The 21,549-nt window shown below is 42.7% G+C and overlaps 1 protein-coding gene across 13 annotated transcripts in view; it reads right to left on the bottom strand.

Moving 5' to 3' along the window:
* Window positions 1–21,171, bottom strand: part of Ccdc68 (coiled-coil domain containing 68) — a 44,640-nt gene extending 23,469 nt beyond the window's left edge. For 3 of the 13 annotated variants that reach the window (XR_015642156.1, XR_015642158.1, XR_015642160.1), the window contains exons 1-3: window positions 18,665–18,761; window positions 5,183–5,311; window positions 3,961–4,047 (exon numbers count right to left, since the gene is read on the bottom strand). Coding sequence is in view for 7 of the 13 variants with exons in the window: in XM_087592355.1 (XP_087448481.1) it covers window positions 3,961–4,047; window positions 5,183–5,307; window positions 6,609–6,690 (294 nt within the window). In the remaining 6 variants the exon portion in view is untranslated. 13 annotated transcript variants of the gene reach the window in all.
* Between the last annotated feature and the right edge of the window lie 378 nt (window positions 21,172–21,549).

The following is a 21,549-nucleotide window of genomic DNA, read 5'->3' as shown; positions in this document are numbered from 1 at the left end:
GTAGCAAGACCCTACATCACAACAGCACCATGTCCTCTCCATTCATACAGAGATACTCCTAGCAAGGTCAACAAAATGCCATTTCCATTGGCCAGTCCTTGCTTTACATAGCCCAGCAACCACACTGAACAGTTATTCCTTTCACCCACTCTCGGGATTCCATCCTCTAAAACTTTTTCTCCTAATTCTCCACCTCCCTTTCAACCTCTGGGCTTTGGAAAGCTCACCACAACGCACTTAGATGATCTATCATTTCTACATACACTCACATGCTTTAAAATCCCCTCTCCTGTCAAAACTACTGTCTTTTATTATTTATCTGGAGATAAAGTCTTGCTATTTCAAACAGGCAGGCCTTGCACTCTTGTCTTCCTGCTCAAGTGCCAAATCCAGCTCTAGTTTCAGAAAGTTACCAACCATAATGCCCTGTATATTGTAGCCTAAACCTTCTACTACAGATTTGTACTCTCAAATTTAAAATCATATGCCTACTGTGTTGGTTTGAACATGCTTGGTTCAGGGAGTGGCACTCTTAGGAGGTGTGGCCTGTTGGAATAGGTGTGGCCTGGTTAGAGGAAGTGAGCCACTTTGGGGGTGGACTTTGAAACCTTCCTCCTAGCTGCTTGGAAAACAGTCTTTCCTGGTTGTCTTTTGATCAAAATGTAGAAATCTCATCTTTTTCTCTAGCACCATGTCTGTCTGGATGCTGCCATGCTTTCCACCATGATGATAATGGACTGAACCCCCAAAAGTGTAAGCCAGCCATAATGAAATGTTGTCCTTTTAAAAAGTTGCCTTGGTCATGGTGTCTCTTCAGAGCATTAAAACGCTGAGAGAGAAATTGGTACCAGGGACTGAGATATTGCTGTAATAGGCCTGACCTTGCTTTTCTTTGGAGGAATGTGTGTGACTTCTGGAACTTTGGGAAATAGTGAGATGCTTTGGGTAGGGCTTGATGGGGCATCCTACTAGAAATATGGAACGCATTGGTGAGGATTTAAACGGTGGGGTCCTGGTTCTAGAAGTTTTGGAGGACAAAAATTTTAGTATGTGGCCTAGATACTACATTCTTGTGATATTTTGGTAAAGAACGTGGCTGCTTTTTGCCTGTGTTCAAAGAGTCTGCCTGAGGTTAAGGTGAAGAGATTCAGATTAATTTCATTGACAAAGGAAGTCTCAGAATAACCCAGTTTAGAATCTGTGCTGTGGTTCACTATTATGAATATTGTTTTGATCAAGCATAGCAAACTGAGAAAGGAAAAATACAAAATAGATGGTGCAAGTAATAAAGGAGCGCCAGGAAGTAGAATGGAGCTGAATCCTGTGTTCAAGAAGGTACCAGATTAAGGGAGTGGTGACCTCATGACAAGATCCCACCCAGCTAAGGTTATTGTTTAATGTGTTTGCAGTTGAACAAGGACTAGTTATAATTACCTGGTTATTGTTATCATTCAGACTTTTAATCTGAAATGAACTACAATCCAGAAATGGAGGGAATAACTGTAATCCAGATCATGAGGCATAGTCCCCAAGAAAAGCTTAGCTTCAATGTATATCTTTAATCCCAGGACACAGAGACAAGCAGATCTCCAAGTTCAGGGCCAACATGGTGTAAAGCAAGTTCCAGGTAAAGAAAAGCTTAGGCCCAGGTAAGGTGATAAACATCTGTAACCCAAGCATTCAAGCCATGCAGATCTCTGAGTTCAAGGCCAATCTACAGAGCACATTCCAGGTCAGCCAAGCTTAGGCAGTGAAGGAGTTGAAAAACAGAATGCCAGTGATGATGTAATAGAACAATATGGAAATGTTCCTGCCTCAGCAAGCAGCAGAACATTGCAACTTCAGCCACATGGCTCTGGCTTTAGAGTCAAGAATGAAGGAAACTACTGGGACAACTGACCCTGGTTAGCTAGAGCTAAGAAATTAGTGGTGACTAGAAAGACCCCAGCATCACTGAGGTGAAATCTTCTGGGAAGTATTTTCTGAGCGCTTATACCTCATGCTGCGACTAGAGCCAAGTGGTACTGATTTTGAAGTTATGAAAGGGTCATGGAGAAGAACTGAAGCTTGGCACTGTCAGAGGCCATGAAAGGCACTTGGTGAAGGTGCAATCTGAGCTGCAGTAGACAGCCCAGGCTGAAGGAGTCAAGCAAAGAAGCTGAGGATGAATGAAGAGAGCCTATGAAAGGCTACTGGTAAAGCCTAGTATGCAGAAGATCCCAGCATATTGGAGATGCCAGTGCCATAGGATGGCTACCAATAACAGCAGCAACAGTGGAGTGGAGTCAACCTGAGCCTAGGGTGCTACAGAGGGCAGAGATGGAGAAGTGACATAAGCCCTTTGGAGGAGCCCACAAGATCATGTGTGAGTCCCACACGTTGGAACAAGAAGCTGTAAAGTTGAAGTTGCCTTGAAGCCCCCAAGATGTAAGAGATGCTAAAGCCATGGGATACTTGCTGAGGAAACCTGCTAACAGGGAGTGGGTTGTAGTCACCAAAAAATGAAAGTAGTTGGAAATCTGAAGAGTGCTTTGACATTAGACATGGAGATGTAGATTTTGGAGTTTGTCCAGCTGGTTTTTGGTCTTGCTTTAGTCCAATACTTCCTTACTATGATGTTTGGGAATGGCAATGTGTATCCTATAGTGTTAGTGGTATATATATGAACTGCACTTTGATTTTATGGGAGATCACAGTTCAGTGATTGGATGAATATCAGAAGAGATTTTGAACTTTGGACTTTTAACATTGTCGAGACTGCTGTAGACTATGGAGACTTTGGAAGTTGGGTTAAATGTATTTTGCATTATTCTATGGCTATATATGGTTCTTGTAGACTCTTACGTTTGAACAAGCCTGTGGGGACCAAAGGGTGAAATGTGGTGGTTTGAATATGGTTGGTCCCAGGATGGCATTATTAGGAGGTATGGCCTGTTGGAGTAGGTATGACCTTTTTGAAGAAAGCGTCACCTTGAGGGGTGGCTTTGAGACCCTCATCCTAGTTGCCAGGAACACAGTCTCTTCTGGTTGCTTCTCCAGCACCATGTCTGCCTGGATTCTTCCCACTATGTTGATAATAGACTGAACCTCTAAAACTGTAAGCCAGCACCAATTAAATGTTGTTCTTTAAAAGAGTTGCCTTGGTCATGGTGTCTCTTCACAGCAATAAAACTCTGAATAAGGCAGTAGCCCAAACCTTCTGGTTCAGATTTGTACCCTCAAGTTAGAAGCTTATGCCTACCCAATGATAAGAGTTGTAGAAGATAACTCATCTTGACCAAAAATGATTTTCAAATGTTATCTTCTCTGCCACACCTCATCAAAATCCCTATTTGCCCAGCTTTGGAGTACTTAATGGAAGAAAATCTTTAGCACTAGCCGTGCTCAAATGGAAACTGAGGGTGACATAGCGTCTGCCTTTATGCAGCGTGTACTACTATCTCATGTGGTAGGTGATTATAGGTTATAGTCCGTAATGCTCATGTGACATACTTGGTTCTGATGGTATTTCATTTGGTACAGTTTGAGCTAAAAGACATTTGTTCGAACTTAAGTACACAAAGATGGTGTTGGAATAAAAGGAAGGTGCTTAAGCTTATTGATCACTCAATTCATTGTCCGTCAGTTCTGTGTCCCACAGCAGGCCTGTAAGCTTACACCTTCATCTGTGAGAAGTCTTACTATCATGTATTCTCCCTAGTCTAACATCTTGCTGTATAATTTATAATTATGTTTTAGTTGCAATATTCCAGCAAGGCCTGGGCATTCTGATCTGATCCATCTAATGATATTCTTAATTAACATATCATACATGGAGGCATTAACATCTTTCGTGCATGAAGTATTTTATCACTTAGCTCCATAGAGTAATCCTGGCAGAGCTGATGGGATAGAACTTTATATGGCTTCGTGTTAATTTTCTGAAACAATGAAAGTACTGAGTCTTGACGGACTTATTACCTCTGCATCTACTTTGTGCCTTGCATTGCCTCGGCCGTCTTCCTCCTTAAACATGCGATTCCGGATCTTTTCCAGGGTAGTTCGAATCTGGAAGAGGAAAAAGAAACAGTCAATTTGTTTTACAAGGTGTTTAATTCTACATGTATTTTTCTTTTTCTTTACTAGCGACAGGCCCTCTTATTTACATGTTTATTCTGATGTCAGATTTAAATGCCATCCTCCAACCTAAATTATATTCAGGCTTATATTACTTAGATAAATAGAAATAAGTGTTTGAGTTTTGTATTTTCTTTTTTCAGATAAAATATAACAAACTAAATTAATAGTATACAATAAAATAATTCGGTGAGTAGTACTCTAAAACTCTTCATTTTTATCAATTTTACCAACAATTTAGTACTAATTTAGTGTTTGGTAATTACTATAAGACAATTACTACATAGTAATCACTACAAAATAATTACTAATAGTAATTACTACAAAATGATTACTACATAGTAATTACCACAAAATAATTGCTATTAAGTAATTGCTACAGAAAAATCACTAAGTCATGATCATACAAATCCATGCATGAAATCTGAGCTCCGGTCTTGCTGACCTGGGGAATTTACTAGACAGTCCAAGATAATTTAATTAGCTGATCTGAACAAAGTCATAGACTACCAATGTCAGAATTTTTCTATCTAATGTAACAGGCAGTTTACGGGACCATCTTTCCTCCGTTCTTTTCATAGTGGAGTCTCATAAGTTACATTTTTAATGAAGTTGTTGGCAGAGAAAACCCTGGCATTAGCTAGCTGGAGTTGTGCAGAGAGACAAGGTGAGGAAAGAGCTGAGCTCAGCGGGAGACATAACATCTAGTTGGGAGCCCAGCATCCCATTCAGGAAACCACCAGGGAAGGGTATAAAACAGCAGGAAACCCAGCAGCAAACAACGGGGTGTGAACTAAATGCTGAGAGGTGTTCTAAACCCTCCTGGCCATTATTCAGTTTTACTGAGCGGAGAAAATCATTTTACTTCACATGTATGTGAGCACGGGCTTGCATTCTAAAGAAATGAGATGGACCAAGTTTAAGTCTAAGCTCATGACTGTCCTGAGCCAAGCGAGATTCATCCCTTTTCATACGTTACCTGGGTGTGGAAACAAAGCCCACAGTCCATACTGGTACTTATCCTGAGACAACTGTGCCTTGAGCATGGTGACTGGTGCCCTCATACCTTTCTCACATACTCAGTTTCTTCAATAATCTGAGCTGACGACGGTCCACTGAAGATGGAGCGGTCTTCTGTCTTACCCCCAGAAGGAACTTCCATGGTCACCGTGACAGTTGTCATGGTGAATTCTGGCTTTAGGGAAACATAAATCAGCTTAGCAAAACAACGTAAAGGAGGTTTATTGTAACCAAAGTTTTAGTATCATCTTAGACTGCAAAATCTCGAGCAGGCCCCTGACTTATTTGTTTTCCATTAGTAATAAATGTCTGTGAAACTAAACATACAGTTATAGTCAAACTGTGTAGTGTGTATCCTGCAGAAACTCGATAAAGGCCATTTATCAAAGGATGTTGTAATGGAAAAAAAAAACTGGAAGAAAATCAAATGCACACAGATAGGCCTGGTAAGTTGATTGCTGCAGTGGAATAATATTTACAGTGTGTGAGTCAGTTAAAAACCATAAATACATAATATTGCATTTTCTTATTTTTTTAAACATAAGTTAAAGAATATGATGAAGAGAAACATATGTCTCTCAGCTTTGACAAAGTAAGTTTCAGATCAGCCTGGGCTCTAGAGTGAGATCCTGCTTACACACACACACACACACACACACACACACACACACACACACACAAGGAGAGGGAGAACAGACACAGGTGACCAGTGTATGCTCTCTCTGGATATCAAGTTCTCCTGCAGAGAATCTAGGGCTTCTTGGGTAATTCAGGTTGAGGACATGAAGTTCATAAAACTAATTATGGCAGGAGATCAAACACAAAAGAATAAAGTACAATGGAAATAAAACTGAAGAGGAAGAAAAAAACAAGGCATAGCACATGCCATGTCTTTAGCACATGAACTGTATTTTACGGTCACCAAATAGTTAATAAGGGAAAGGTTTTATGGTATGTCAGTTAATAAACTCAAAAGGATTAACCGAGTTAGAAAACATAGCATTTGTAACTGCTTAAGAAGAAATGGGTCTGAATTAATCCTGAAGCTCAGCTAAGAACACTGGGTTTAAAAGTTTAAAGAGAAACCTAACATCCTGAGGGCCTTCAAAACTCAGGCATCGTACAAGTAAATCACTACAGACTGTGTCTCAGGGCTGGGAAGACCACTCAGTGTCAACAACACTGCTGCTCTGAGAGGATCTAGATTCTGTTCCCACCATTCACATCTGAGAGACAGCCCCAACTTGGAATTTACCACCCAGCCTTAGGGAAGGTCCCTGAATCTCCCTCCCTGCACAGCCAATTATCAGGCCACCTAGAGATGTAGAAGTTCCTTGAGACCCCACTAACTGCCCAGTCAATTAATGTAGAGGTCACCAGGGCCACCAATCATTACCTGCCTAGTTACCGTTGCTATAATCTGCTCTCAAGAAATTGTATAAAAAGTTTATGAAAGACAGAGAAAGGGTCACCTCTCCTCTGGGTGCAGGATACCCCAGCGCGCTGAACAATAAACCTCTTGCTTTTGCATGGAACTCCATTCTCAAGTCTCATTTGAGGGTCTCCCGGCAGCTAAGACTCACTTTGAGTCTTATACATCAACAACTCAACCACTTGTAACTTCCGTCCAGCAGCCCAGGCAGGGAATCTGAAGCCCTTGTCTGGTCTTCCCAGGCATCTGCATGCATGTGCTATACGTACACACAGAGAACACACAGGCACATACATAGACATTTAAAACAGCTATTTTCTTAAGAATCTTAAGAAACATATAACCAAATACAACAGATGAATCTTGTTCGGATCCTGCCTTAAACCCATTAGGCATATGATGTACTTTTTTTTTTTCTTGATTGACTGGAAAAAGCTGGTAGTGAAGAATTCTTATCACATACTGGGGTAGCTAGATTGGTAAAGTCCTTACCCCAACATCCCAGAAGTAAGATATAAACAGATCCCTGGAACTCACTAGTCAACAATTCTAATGTACTTTATCAATAGTGAACACACATGTACAGGAACATGTCCTCTCTCTCTCTCTCTCTCTCTCTCTCTCTCTCTCTCTCTCTCTCTCTCACACACACACACACACACGAAGAACCCTGTCTGTTTCTAAGTTTAAAAGAATTAAGACATCTTTTTAGAAAATTGTGTCTGTTGGTGGCACTTGCTGAGTGAGATATTTGTGAATAAAATAATAATTGCCCCTACAGTAAAGATGACATTCGAGTCTTATTCAAAAGTTTGGCAAACTGTAAGTGGCTTGAATCTACCATGTCCTCCACGGTTAGTGTGTTCAGTTACCTGATAGGTACACGATGGTGCTGATTTGGCAGTTTACAGAGGCTTTAGGAGATGGGTTTTGGCTGGAGGAGATGGGTCCCTTGCAGTACTACAGACAGCCCCTGCCTCTGATCCAGTGCTTAGCCTCCTAGTCTGGCCTTCAATTGAGGAACTCTACTGCAAGGTCCCACCACAGAGCCAACCTTCCAAAACTGCGGGCCAAGGTAAATCTACCCCCCCTTTAAGTTGGACATCGATGAGATAATTAACCAATAGAAGGTTACAGTGAAAAAAAAAGTGTACCGAATTATTAAATCTTTTCTACTGATTTGGAAATGAAGACCCTTATTGTGATGTCAACTTAGTAAAAGTAACAGTGGCAAAAACAAAAACAAAAAAAAAAAAACAAAACCAAACCCCAAACTCTGGTTTGTTTGTTTTGTTACCCCAAGCTGGAGGGTATTTCCTCCTCCCCATTCATACTGTCTTCCTTAGAAAGAAAAAAAGTGCCTAAAATCCAGCAAATGACTCAAGCTGCTAAAAGACAGAATCTTTATATTGGCCGGCAGCACACTGAAAGAAGACTGCCTCAAGGGAAGCCACAAAGCCTTTCCTTTATCCTTTAATCTTCAACGAAATTGACAGGGCATGCCAAGAATTTTCCATTTTATTGCAAATCCTCTCAGAAGGCAGCCACTGGTCTTTTTGTTTCAGCAGAACTCAATTTGGCAGCATCCCCGCTCGCTAGAAGCAAGTCTGCTATGTGGACTGGGTAGGGAAGTGCATCCCTCTCTTGGGCCTCTGAAGACTCTTCGAGGATTAGGGACTTGCTCCACAACAACATCTGAATGCTCAATGAAAAATAAAAAGACCCCTAGAGACAATAAGCGACGTGTTCAGAAACTTGAACGTGCGTGGTCAGTTCTATCTGTTCAGAAACTCGAATGCGCACGGTCAGTTCTAGCTGGTTCCCCTTGCTCACGCAGCCTACAAGCTAAGAGTATTCTTAGATTGTTCTAATGTTTTCAAGTCATCCAAAAACGCATCTTCTCATGAACTGCGAAGCATCCATGAGGCTGAAATGTTTTTAAGCATTTAATTCAGAAAAGACGCATGTAGTTTGAATCTGAAATATACGCAAGCTCATGACAAGCTCGTGCGCCTCTGCCTCTGGCTGGTGGTATTGTTGGAGGGTGACTGCAAGTTTTGAGCCGTGAGGAATAGCTGGCTGAAGTAAGTGACCTCCGAAGGTTATCAATCAGCCCTTTTCCCATTCCCTCTCTGTTACCTGCTCTGTCGCATTGCCACGTGCCTTCAGCTTAAGCCTTCACTAACTTACCTTCCTGCCACGATGCATTGAAATCTCTCAGAAATGATTCGAAAGAAACCCTTCCACCCTTGTGTTGTCTGTGGTCAGGGAACACAAAAACTAACATGGTTGTTCACCGTGACGTTTTGTTGTAACACAGTGGTGGCCTGTATGTTGTTGACATACAGTTCCTGATACTTGGGCCGTACAATGGCACAGGTGCGAGCATTTACCACAGAAGCAGTACACAACGAGCAAAGCTGAAATATTTACCATCTGTCCTTTTCAAGGAAAAAAGTCTGTATCATGGCACGTCAGGGGACAGGGAACAGAGCAGAGGGCAGTCAGTCACACTATCACCTGCTTAGGCTGAGTTCTTTTCTCTACTGCAACTTGTTTCTCCTCAACTCCACTGGACTGAGGTATTTCCACTTTTCCTTTTTCACGTGTGTGCATTTCCTCACTGAAGAGACTTTAGAAAAAGACACATCCTGCTTTCTTAGTCTTTCCTAATCTAGCAAACACATTGGGCCTCTGCCATAGATCCTAAAATACATTTTCTTCTTTGCCTTTCATTCCTAATAATGAAGACGTCTTTGCCTTCGACCCTGATAAGTGATTCTCATTACTTTCTGTCAAAACCACCATCTTTTCTGATTACCAGTTGTAAAAGATACATACAATTTTAGCATGGATGCATATATCTGTAAAATGAGGGGAAATATCCCTCAGAAATGTAAAATGAGTTGCTTTTAATGGCTGATTTCGAGAAGCACTCTGTGAACCAGTGGCAAACATCAATATTACCACATCCCTTGTTTTATATTCCTAATAACCTCAGAAGGCAAACCATCCACAACAGGGGAGTAAAGTCAGGCCCCTGTGCTTTGAAAGCTCATTATCAATATGAAATTAAATCCCAATTTCTCTTTGGTTCAGAAAACTTTTGTGCCTACAGTTCCTGAGTCGAAGAAAGAAATCCCAGATTCGGGGGAGGAGTGAGTGAGGGACAAACAGCAAAGTCCAACCAGCCATATGGCATCATCATCCCAGGGAAAATCCATGTTAGCCTTTTATTTCAGCCAGAAGTAGATTAGACAGATAAAAAATTTCAAAATAAAACACAATCAGTTAATTAAAGTGAGGAAAGGCTTTATTTGTTTTATGCTAGGAAGGATTGAAGACAGCTTACACAGGGCATCACGCCAAGGGGAGGTGTTTCCTACATCAGGCCTTGTAAACAAGACAGCAGGGATACAGTGATCCTGGCCCCTCATCTTCAGCCAAAGTCAATTCTTTGTCTTACCACACAGCATCTTCCCAAGAACTTTCAGTGGATAAAATGGGTTCTGTAGCTGAAAAGTTTGAGAGGGTTCTCTTAGCTTCGTGGCCCCTGGAGACACATCACCGCCCAGTAGACAGTCAGCATGAATGCCCCCTATCGTTTGGTGCCTCAGTTTCTTTTATGGTAATATTAATTATTAATAGTAAAAGTCAGCAGTGGGTGGTTTGTGAGTTAATATTTGTCAAGCGCTTAGCACATATAATACATAATAAATGATTTGTACTCGTTTGTCAAATGAGTAAATAAAATATGAGACAATTAACCATAATAAAAGTTGAAGAGTAGTCTGAGGGCTTTTGTTCCCTTTGGGGGAAAATCAGGTAATGTTTGCCATAATCTGCCCTTTGGGATGGCCTATAAAGGGTGGTTTGCTGTAAAGGGGGGCATTTGGAAACCAGTGAATTAAGGTACTGATTCCTTATTGCTAAGCCATCAATAGCGTGTCAACATAGCCAAGGGATGCAAACAAAGTCCACACAGCAGCACATACACACTGTGGTGCACTATTTTCTGTGAGATAAACCAACATGGCACTGGCCCGGGATGTTGTAAAACCACTTCACTGTTTGAGGACCCGAGAAGAGCTCTGGAGTACTAAATGAGCTCACGATCCATGACTCCATCTATGATTTCCGCCAAATGTACAGGCCCCAGTAGATCAGAACATGACTTCCTTTGAACTAATCATATATTCGGTTACTTAATTAAAAATGCCATCACACAGCAGTGGTGTGAACTTCTCTTCAATTGTAGGCAGCTTCATGTGTAAGGGAGGTTTCCAGACAGACAGACGCCTAAGAACAAGGCTAAGTCACATGCAAGAGCGATATTTCTACCAGCCAAAGAGTACCAAGGATTTGTCTCAAAAGTCTCGGATCCTAGAGCTGAAAAGATAACATAAAACCCATCTGTCTCCATTTAAAGAGGAGGTCTTATTTTGAAAAGAAGGCCATAAAACACCACATCCAAAAACAGACCATGAAATCCAGAAACAAGGTCACAAAATACCCTCCCAAAGAACAGCCTGGGATAACCACAAAAATGGGGAAATGTCTCATCTTAGAATGGGCCATCTGCGCTAGGCCGCCCTGTCCCATCCTATGGTTAAACGTTCATGACATAGGAATGCAGACCACTGACCACCTGTGACCCCCTAGCACCCACCAATGAAATTTTAGATTACCTAATCCTTCCCTCTAAGAAGGCTTTGTCTGGGGTCGCCATTTTGGAGAATGGTTGAAGCCCCATGCTGGCTGTTGCTGCAGAATAAACACCCTCTGTCTTTGCATACCAAGTCTGGGGTCTTCCTTCAGTGATTTTCGGACCCCTACACAGACTCTCGTTCATGCTCTCAAATAGATCTAACCTGCAGATGCCTGGATCTCAGGCTTCCAAACCTCAGAATGTAAGACAGCAAATTTCTGTTTAAGACATTCAGCTAGTGGCTCTAGATCATGGCTGCTCTAGCAATATCATGCAAGGTTATTTACAGTCCTTTCTTTACCTAACAGTTGACTCACCCTTCTTGTAGTAAATGCTTCCTGGACAGTGCTGTGGTGGTAGCTCTGTCTATAGGATTGGCCTCTCAAGACTGCTTGCTACATTGGGCTCTGAGTTCAGGAAGGAGGCAGAGAGGAGTGAATGAATGTATGGGGGCAGGACAAAAGGAAGTGGGGCTTGTACTAAACATGAGTAAAGTCAACATGGGAACGGCTCACTAGAAAAAAGTCTGGAATGGAGGAAAACCCTGTGGCTACCTGGAGAAGAGGATTCCAGGTGGATGAGGAGACTGGGAAAGCAGGATTTGCTGGAGCTGGTTCTGAGAGCACAGTTTAGAGGACACTGGCTACCCAAAGCAGGACATCCCCCAGATTGATGGAGTCTCCATTTGCGTTTTGCTTGAGGCTTGAAAGAAAAATTTACAAATCCACCAAAGAAGGAGCCTGCTTGGGGTTCAGAAGCAGGAAGTCTAGCAGGACCTCACCTGCTCCCCCGACCCCAGTCCTCAAGTCCTAATCCTGCAGAATTAGCTGCACAGGGACCCATCCACTTTCCAAACCTAGTTTTTCAAGTCCCCCACCAATGCTGGGTGTCGAAAACTATCCTTCAAGTAAATAACTCATCTGCAAAGCCACTCAGTCAATTATAGTGTCCTGTAAGCAGGAGCCCTGGCCAGTTTTGCCATATTTTCTGATTTTTTTTTCAGGTTTTCAGACTTTTTGGTTCTGGGCTAACAATATTGTTCGCTTTTGATCACTAGAGTATACATACACTTAAATATTAGGTAAACTGTAAAAAGAAAGAATAAAAGTCCTACAGGATGAGCAGGTTGTAGGGAGAGGGACCAGCATACCTCCAAGCCTTGCAGAGTTTGCGTACGCCTGGAATACTAAGCATCACACTTGTTCTGGGACGTTACACAGCACAATGGTGACATCCAGTGTCCGCCTATAAGCCTCAGGTGACAGGGTTCATATAAAGATGAAGAACAGGCCCACCAAAGGCATGCATGGAACAGAGAATCCAAACTCTGCTTTCAAACACTTCTCGATCAATTCTGTTCCAGCATGCGTTTGCTGACTATTGTGCACACACGCACAGGTTTGTAGTATGTGTGAGTCCTAGAGAAAAGCTCCGGTTATAAAATATAAGGTATTTCTTCGGTCTTAAATAAATAGAAAGTACAATAAAGTATGTAATATCTGTGCATCATAGGATTGCTTGCCATTATATTTACAAGTCCCTCTCACTGAAGCTTCTCTGTCCCCAGTATCCTACAGGGCAGGATCCTTCGTGCAGCAATAAAACATGCCGGGCAAGATGAACTCCTTGATCTTTTAGTGTCATGACTGTTTTGGGGGTAATTAACTGTTTTCTGAGGCCTGCTCCACAGGATGGGATTTCAGGCCTTGTGTCATCCTGGTCAAAAGCCCACAGCTGGGGTTGTCCTATGATCTGGGGTAAAACTTGCTATTATCATTTCACTAAATGGTTTTGTTGTCAAATTGCCCTCTAACTACTACGCTTATATCATAGACCCGAGGTGCTCTCAACAGGAGGCTTTTTTCTGCAGTGAGCAGCAGGGTGGATGCACACGTGGGTCAACGTTCTGGAAATGAGCTACTGAACCAGGTGATGGGAAGACTGCTGGGAAATGGAATCTTCTGGACCTGATATGGCTATCCCAGGAGCTGTTGCTGCCTGCAACCAAAGAGGAAAACCGTGGTATGGATGGGCTAGACGATGTCCAGGCCACATGCCTTCCTGAGGAACTACTGACAACTGACGGCTTCTCAGGGAAAGAGAATCTTAAGGTCGTGCGCCTGGTATGTTTCACATGTTCCAATGAATAGCACCATATTTATACATAGTGACTGGCCTAGTTTCCTGGGAGTCAGCCAAAATGCCTACCATCCCTTTCAGGGTCACCTGGCTTTCAAGCCTCCTCAACTAGGAACTGGGGTGCCTTTCACAGTCTCAAAGAGATTCTGGTTCCTATAGGCATAAAGATGACATGCATAGGGCCCCATATATACCTGTAACACATACACACGCACCACACACATACACATACACATACACCACACACACACATACATACACACACATAAACACACACACCACACCACACACACACACATACACACACACCACACACACACACATACATACACACACCACACACACACATACATACACACACATACACACACACACACACACACACACACACACACACACTACTGCTGACAAGAAAGTATACATAGCGAAAAAAAAAAACTAAAATAAAGAATGTCAGAGCCACAGAGCAGGCCACTGTGCTGCTGATAGGTAGACAAGAACATGGACTGAAAAGTTGATACACAGAAAGCCATGGGTGAAACCATCCAGTGTGATGACTGAGATGAGGCTAGCCCTCTAAGACTTTCCAGAAAGTCAACCATTGCTTTCCTCTACACACCCACCTGCCACACTGAGCAGAGGAACAGGTGATTTTCACTGGCCTTCAGATCCAATCCCCAGCCTCATCTCCATCCTTGTAGCAGACCACCTGCTGCGGCATCTCCTCCCCTCGGTCTCCGCTCCCAGGGGTCTCCACAGTTCCTGGGGGCACATTTTGCTTTCCTCCCACCTGTGGACCCCTCAGTTCCCTTCTAGCCCATCCCCATTCCTAAGTGTCAACTCCCAATACCTAGAGACACTTTCTATCCCAGATCCCCACTGTCCACACCTGGCAGGATCTCAGAAGCATTCCCTACCAGACAACTGGCAACGTCACTCTCCTAAAGACAAAAGAGGGCCACAGAAATCAAGGAACAAAGTATACAGCCAACAAGGCCAGCTAGAATTGCAGTCATCCCAAACCCAGATGCCTAGACAGCAGCCTAAAATCACACAGAGCAGACAGAATGATGTCTCCACCAGAGCCCAGCAAGCTGTTTCTCAACAGAGAAATGGGCAGAGAACTCTACGGAAGGGGATGTGGAAACTGTAGAAGACCCAGAGGGGACAGAGGACACAAAAGAACAAGGCCTTTAAACACAGCAGAATGTTGCACATATGAACTCAGAGACCGTGACTGCACGCACAGGGCCTGCTCTCCTCTGCCTCAGATGGGGTCCTAGACCTAAGAGAAGTAGACACAGACCTCCATCCATAACCAAACCAACCACTTGCAAATGAAAGATTAGTTTACTCTAAAGGGCTCTTCACTAGTGAACAAACCACTCTGAAGTAAGCCCTGTGGCCCTTTGGGTGTGTTATGTCAGGGCCTGTTTTTTCCTTCACAGGTCCTTAGCGTATATATTACTACTTCCAGTTTTGTGTGTTTATAGGATCCAGTGTGCACACACATGGTTGTGTCTCTGTGTCTAAATGTGTGCTGTGTTTTCCCTTGGTCCTTCCTTTCTTCAGTTTTGTCCCATTTTGGTTTGTTTGTATCTTCTTTTACGTCGTAGTATTTTATTATTATGTTTTAGATGCCTGTTTATTTTCTAAAGAGACACAGAAAGGCATCTGGGTTCTCCAGAACCTATGCCGTCTTATAAGAGTTTCAGCTCAAATACAGTAAAGTTCTTAAGCACTCACCCTCTGACAAAGGCATCTGTTGTCATAGAACAAGGCGAGATAAATAAGGGACAAGAAAGCAACCAGATCCCTGATTCCTAACAGGGCTATCCCCAAAGGTATTGCCTGTGCAAAGCTGGGATAGCTTATCTGATTTCCTAGACCGTTTCACACAGAGAATCCCACTGTTTAGCAGGAACGGGATGATAAATTCTTAGTGTTAGTATTGGACATTGGGCTGGGGACATAAGTAAGTCAGCACTGTGCTTTCCTATCACGTACACAGTACTGTGCTTGATCCTCAGCTCCTCAGAGAATCAGACATCACGGTGTATGCCCATACCAATAAATAAAGGAATAGGGAACTTGGGCGACATCTCAGACATGCTTGCTGCAGACCGTGGGGACCAGAGATCAACCTCTAGCACTCAAGGCGATGCTGTGCAAGTGGGACAGCCAAACAGAAATTCAGTGCACAGGTGGCAGAGACAAGGAATCCCTGCGGCTGGCAGTTTAGCAAGTTCTGCATTCAAGTACAAAACTCTGCCTTGATATACGTGAGATGGAGAGTGACAGAGATTAATACCCATGTCGGTCTCTGGCCTGCACATACATGTTCCCACACATGCAAACACATACATACTCCACAACAACACACACACATACAGTGTATTAAATACTGTTATGCAGTATATATATACATACACATATATATACACACATATATAATTACATACTATATATAATACTATATATATATGTATATATATACATATATATATATATATCTCAAATGGAATGGATATTAGATGACCATAAAGCAGAACAAAGCACAAATACATGCTACAACCTGAATGAACCTTGAAGTCTGTACTCTACGTAAAAGAAGCCAGATGTTAAGGCGCCAACAGTGTTTGATTCCACCAGCTTGAAACGTCCAGAAAAGGTTAACTCTGAAGAGACAGAAGGTAGATGAGGGTCTCCTGGACCTGAAGACGGGGATAGTGAGACTGCAGACGTTTAGGGACGGTGACCTAAGTGCACACTGTGCTGTGGTGACTGCATTCAGTGGCTTTACAAACAATCCCTGAATTTTACGCCTGGATATGTTTTAGAGTAATTTGCTCTCACCTCCAATAAAACTGTGTTCAAGGAAACCGAATAAAAGCAAGAATAACTTGAACATAGCTGATTTGCTCCCTGTAGGGAACAGTGATCGCTGTTTTGTTTTGTTTTGATTTTTTTCTCATTTAAAGAATGAAAATAATTATTGGATAGGACTTTGTTAAATTTTAATTTTGTTCATATTTCCAGAATCGCTGCTACCCGAAGCGGCACATTTAATTTTCAGTTATTTTTCATGAAACTGATCTTTGACTCTTTAGTCTTAATTCCATGTTAATAATATTAACCCTAGAATTCGTAATTCCTAAGCTTTCGCCCAATCTACATGAAACAGAACAGCACTAGCCAAATGAATGTGGAATTCCTCTCTAAGTTGTAGATGTGGGTGTAAGTGAGGGAAACTTCTGTCAGAACAAAGGTCCTCATATCTGTGGCCGGTGTTTGTTGCTTCCTGATATGTGATAGTAGGACGTTCTAGAGAAATCCAACGTAAGAAGACAGGAATTTCTCTTCTTGTGCAATCAACATGGCACCATGCCAGGCAGGAGCGCCGTCAATTCTAATCTTACAAACGTGTGCTCTGTTCCACAAGCTCACAATCGCTTAAAGTGCTCCCTAAAAGAGTATGCGTAGGCCCAGCCCCAAACCAGCTTTTGTTTTCCAAATCCATGGAGAGGGCAGATATTCATGCTTAGCAATAATTAAATTTATGTGATCATGTTAAATTATTTAATTAATCAAACCCAGGCACTGTTCAGTTACTTACTAATAGAGACTACAACCTGGATGAATCCACATGAGATATATATATATATATATATATATATATATATATGTTTATATCATGTCTATATTATGTTTATACATCATATATATGTTTTTATCATGTTTATACATCATATATATGTTTTTATCATGTTTATACATCATTTATATATATATATGCTTCAATCAGTAAATGATCATTTAAATTGGATATATCTGTCTCAGTTCAAAATTACTTGAACCTACAACTTTAAACACCTCTCAGATCTCTTCAAAATCCTTCCTCTTATCAGCAGTTATCTGAAGTAAACATTTTAAGGCTAAATCTAACTTACATTTTTAAGCATTTTGGCAAAAAAAAAAAAAAAAGTGTGGATGGCAACCAAAGGCCACTGTTGAAACACATTTGAACCAGCCAAGCTGACAAATGCTACCTTAAGGTTTCATTCTGGTTATAGTCCCTCTTAGTAAGTCAGGGAAGCGTGCCGGTCTTTATTTCAGTCTCTTTTCAGTTAGAACAGAGGATCAATTGCCTTGGAAAAGAACAAATTAAGAATCTTAACAAGTCTGCCTGGGTCTTTCCACACCCAGCCTCTTTCCATTATTTCTGGAGTTGAGGAAACAATGTTTTTCTCTGCCTGAGACAAATTATTTATCTCCTTCCCACTCCCCTAACGCCCCCCCCCTGCCCCTCCATGGAGGTGGAGCGACAGGGAGGAGGGCAGGGCGGCCCAGCAACAATTGACCAACAGCATCAATTCTACACAGGTACCAGACACTCAGGCCCAGATCAAGTTTCTGGAAAACCAATCTACACAGAGCTAAATATTTAATAGCATCGCTTAAAATCCGAAGGCTCGATTCCCCTTTTGCCATCCCTAAACTTCCTGTTTGGCATTCCTAACATCATCTGATTAAGTTAATTTTTATATAGCACAGAAGGAAGGAGGAGGGGCGGGGGGCGCTTGATGCTTGGAATAAGATAACTATGACACGTTGCTGTAACATCAGTTATGTCCTGGCCTAGAGGTGTGCTCTAGGCTCTGAAGTTTATGTTCACCTTTTCCTTCTGAAAGAGGCTGAAAATTCACCACCATCACGATCCACTGGAGCACCAGAACTGCCCCTGCAGGAGATACTGCTCCTGCTAAGCTGCCTCAGGCCCCTCCACAATCCAGATTGACAAGTGAGTCGGAAACGGGCTGTTCCCTTGCAGCGCCTGTAGCGAGGCAAGTCCGTGCGGAACAACTGACTTTCGCTCACCTCTGCGGCTACAACTCGCAGAGGCAGAGATGAACGCCAGTTAGACTGCAGCTTTTTCTGGGTTACCTTTCCCCGGGCCCCTGAAACAGGCAGACAGACGTCTCAGGATTTCTGACTAAGAGATAACAGCAGCCTAAATAAACAAGCAGGTTTGTGTGCACTGGGAGAGGAGAAAAGTAACTTTCTCTTTCTGAAAACTTTTGCACCAGGGAATCGGAGCCCAGAACCAGAGGTTCAACGAAACACCCTCTTCACCACTCTAAGACTTTCCCCGGGAAATGTCCCGGGGTGCTCGGCTGGGTGGCCCGCGCCAAGGTCACCTGATGTCCCCCCACCTGGCAGCAGTCCACAGTTGTCCCAGGCTCGCCTACCTTGAAGGCCTCCGCCTGCTCCAGTTCCAGCGATCTGGCAGAGAGCCCACCGTCGGGTCCTTAACTGCTGAAGTTTGGCGACTGAGAGCACCTAAGTGCTCAGATAGGCGCGCCCAGGGCAGAGTCCAGTGTCCCAGACCTCTGGGAGGAGCCTCTGACTCTCCAATGCCTGGGACGTTTGAGCTGCTGCGGAAAGACCAGACACCGCCCTTAAGGCGCCTGTCCCAGGGGAAAGGCTCTAGCTAAGGACAGGCCTGTCTGATGATGTTCTGTAGCGCCCTAAGTCCACAAATTCATTTCTCGTGTGTGTGTGTGTGTGTGTGTGTGTGTGTGTGTGTGTGTGTGTCTAATTAAACACTTTTAATTGGGAATGATCTGAAACCAAACAATTGCAAAACCAGGAGAAAGAGTTCCCTAGACAACTCAGCCAGAGCCCTGAAGGTACACAGTTCCTTAGAGATGGCTTCGTTGAAACCTATGACATCCACAGTGTCCATTACTATTAACCAACCCCAAATTGTCTGCAAATGTCACGAGTGTTGGAGCTAATACCCTTTATGTCCTAGCTCCCCTCAAAATCCCATTTGATATACTACTTGGCGTTAGTGTGGGTCACCTCGTCTCTGCTGCTCTTTGACAGGTCTTTTTTTTTTTTTAGTCCTTTCTTGATCTGATCCACTTTAGAAATTTGAGGTATACCAGTGATGTTTGGTAGGTATTATTCCACCCGTCTCTTTGCTATCTCTCACATGCGCATACCAGGAAGAAAACCTCTGGGACAAGGCCCTCCCCCACACCTCATCCCATCCTGCTGGTCAACGTGACAGCAAGACAGCAATCAGACTTCCGCAGCAAGGCTGACCTTGATTCCCTGATTAGAATCAAGTGGACTAGGTTTCTCTGCTTCGTTACTCTTCTTCTCTCCTCGAAATGTCTTCGTCACATTGAATTCACTCGGTTCATTTTACTCTGGGTGACAAGGCAGAAAGGTCGAGCTCTACTTCCTGTGGCATCCAGACATTATTGTTCGGGTTACTATTTAAGGGTAATTTTCTTATCTCTCATTTATCTATGCATTCAGTTACCTCAGCATGGACTTGTGTATATTTGCGTATGAGTCAATTCTACATTTCATTTTGTTGTTCTAATTGTTACACGAGGAACTGTGTCAGTGACTTCCTATGTCCCTTTGAAGGTTCATAAACATTTAGGTCTTTGAGGTAAAAAGAAAAACAAAAACACGAGACAAATGAACATTTCTTTCACCCTCTCACATTTAACAGGATATAAGGAACTTTTGTCAAAGCCCTCGACATCAAAAGACTTTCCAGAATTTTACTTTGAACCCAACGATTCCAGCACATGGGACAGAAATTGTATTTTCTTGACAAATTAATCTGTTGATTTTATGGCCCAATTGGAGAAGCGAAAGTTGACAGACTTTTCTTTTCAGATTTTAGTATTTTTTATAAAAGCTAAAGAAACAATTATTTTCAATAATCAGGCACCTTTGTAAAATGAATGAGGACTAGTGAGGGGTGTCCGTGAGGTACGTCTGTGTGTAGTTCTTTCTACCTGAAATCAGCCCACAGACCCCACAAAATGACAGGGAAAGAAGTGACTGCCAAAACTCGGATTCTGAGCCACATAGATATGCTCAGTATACATACATGTACACACACACACACACACACACACACACACACACACGCGCGCGCGCGCGCGCGCGCGCGCACCATTCATTCATTCATTCATTCATTCATTTAAAAATAGAAACAAACTAGCAGAATCATACATTCACCAAGAAAGAGCAAGAAAATTAAAGAAGTAAAAAGGACGTGCTTAAGCTGACGGCTTTTGGGGAATTTCCTGTCCCCTAATCCACATGGCTCTGTTAAACTCAGACATGTATGTTTAAAAAAAATCGCTACGCAAAAATAGCCATGGATGTTTACTCCTGGCTTCAACACAGAAGTTCAGATGATTCCAACCATTTGTTATTTCGCTCGTGTTTGCTTTTGCCAGTCTGTTCAATAAACAGTCCACTTCCTCCCGAGAGCCTGGGTTTCACTCAGCTGTCCCTGCTACCTTGCTGCCTAGGATCCCTCCACCCCTCTCATTCTGGCCTGACTCGGCAGAGCAGCAACTGTTTCTCTATTGACCTCGGACGAGTCAGGGAAGCTCAATGAGAAGAACCCAGGGAGGTGACCGGCTTCCTATTTACCACTGCTTTTCTCATTTACATTAAGTGTCATGAGCTTTGCTAATAGAGTAAATATTCCCCACACCCACTGAGTCTCAAATAAATGATCAAGGTCACTTACAAACGGGATCTCTCTTAATCGATAAGATCTTCAGGCTCTGTAGGTTTGGTGGCTTATTTTTAGAAGAAATGGGAGAGAAGGAATCTGTCATTTGAAGACACAGCCAAGGAGGAAGAGGGTTTCACTTTTCACATCTGTGTGTGCTTTGATCTTGAAGTTCCCGGTCTTTCGTTTGAGAGAAGTGAGCATTGGTTGTTTAGCCAGTAAGATATAAACCTATAGCATGTTCTTATCATACTGATTAAGATGGTGTCCTTGAAGAAATCAGCAAAGCCATGAGTAAGATTCTGTGTTCTTTCTCAAATCCACGTTTGTCTGTGTGTACAGTCTAGGAGCTACGAAGAAAGCCGGTCCACCTGGAATAAAGGACACATCTACTCAAGGTTAAACAGGAATGGGGATAATAGGCAGAAAGTTCCAGAAATAGTTTGTTATTTTTTTTCCATCTATGGGAAGAAAAGATGAATAGACATTAAAGGATCTGAAACCGTCATCATCGTTATAAGTTCCCTTACAACAAAGGCATGTCCATCTGTATATACAAGTGTGTCTGAACAGGTA

This window comes from Rattus norvegicus, chromosome 18 (genome assembly GCF_021556685.1).
Source record: "Rattus norvegicus strain SHRSP/BbbUtx chromosome 18, alternate assembly SHRSP_T2T, whole genome shotgun sequence".
Lineage (NCBI taxonomy): Eukaryota > Metazoa > Chordata > Mammalia > Rodentia > Muridae > Rattus > Rattus norvegicus.
The sequence above is the reverse complement of the archived record's forward strand: the minus strand, read 5'-3'. Positions and strand labels throughout refer to the sequence as shown.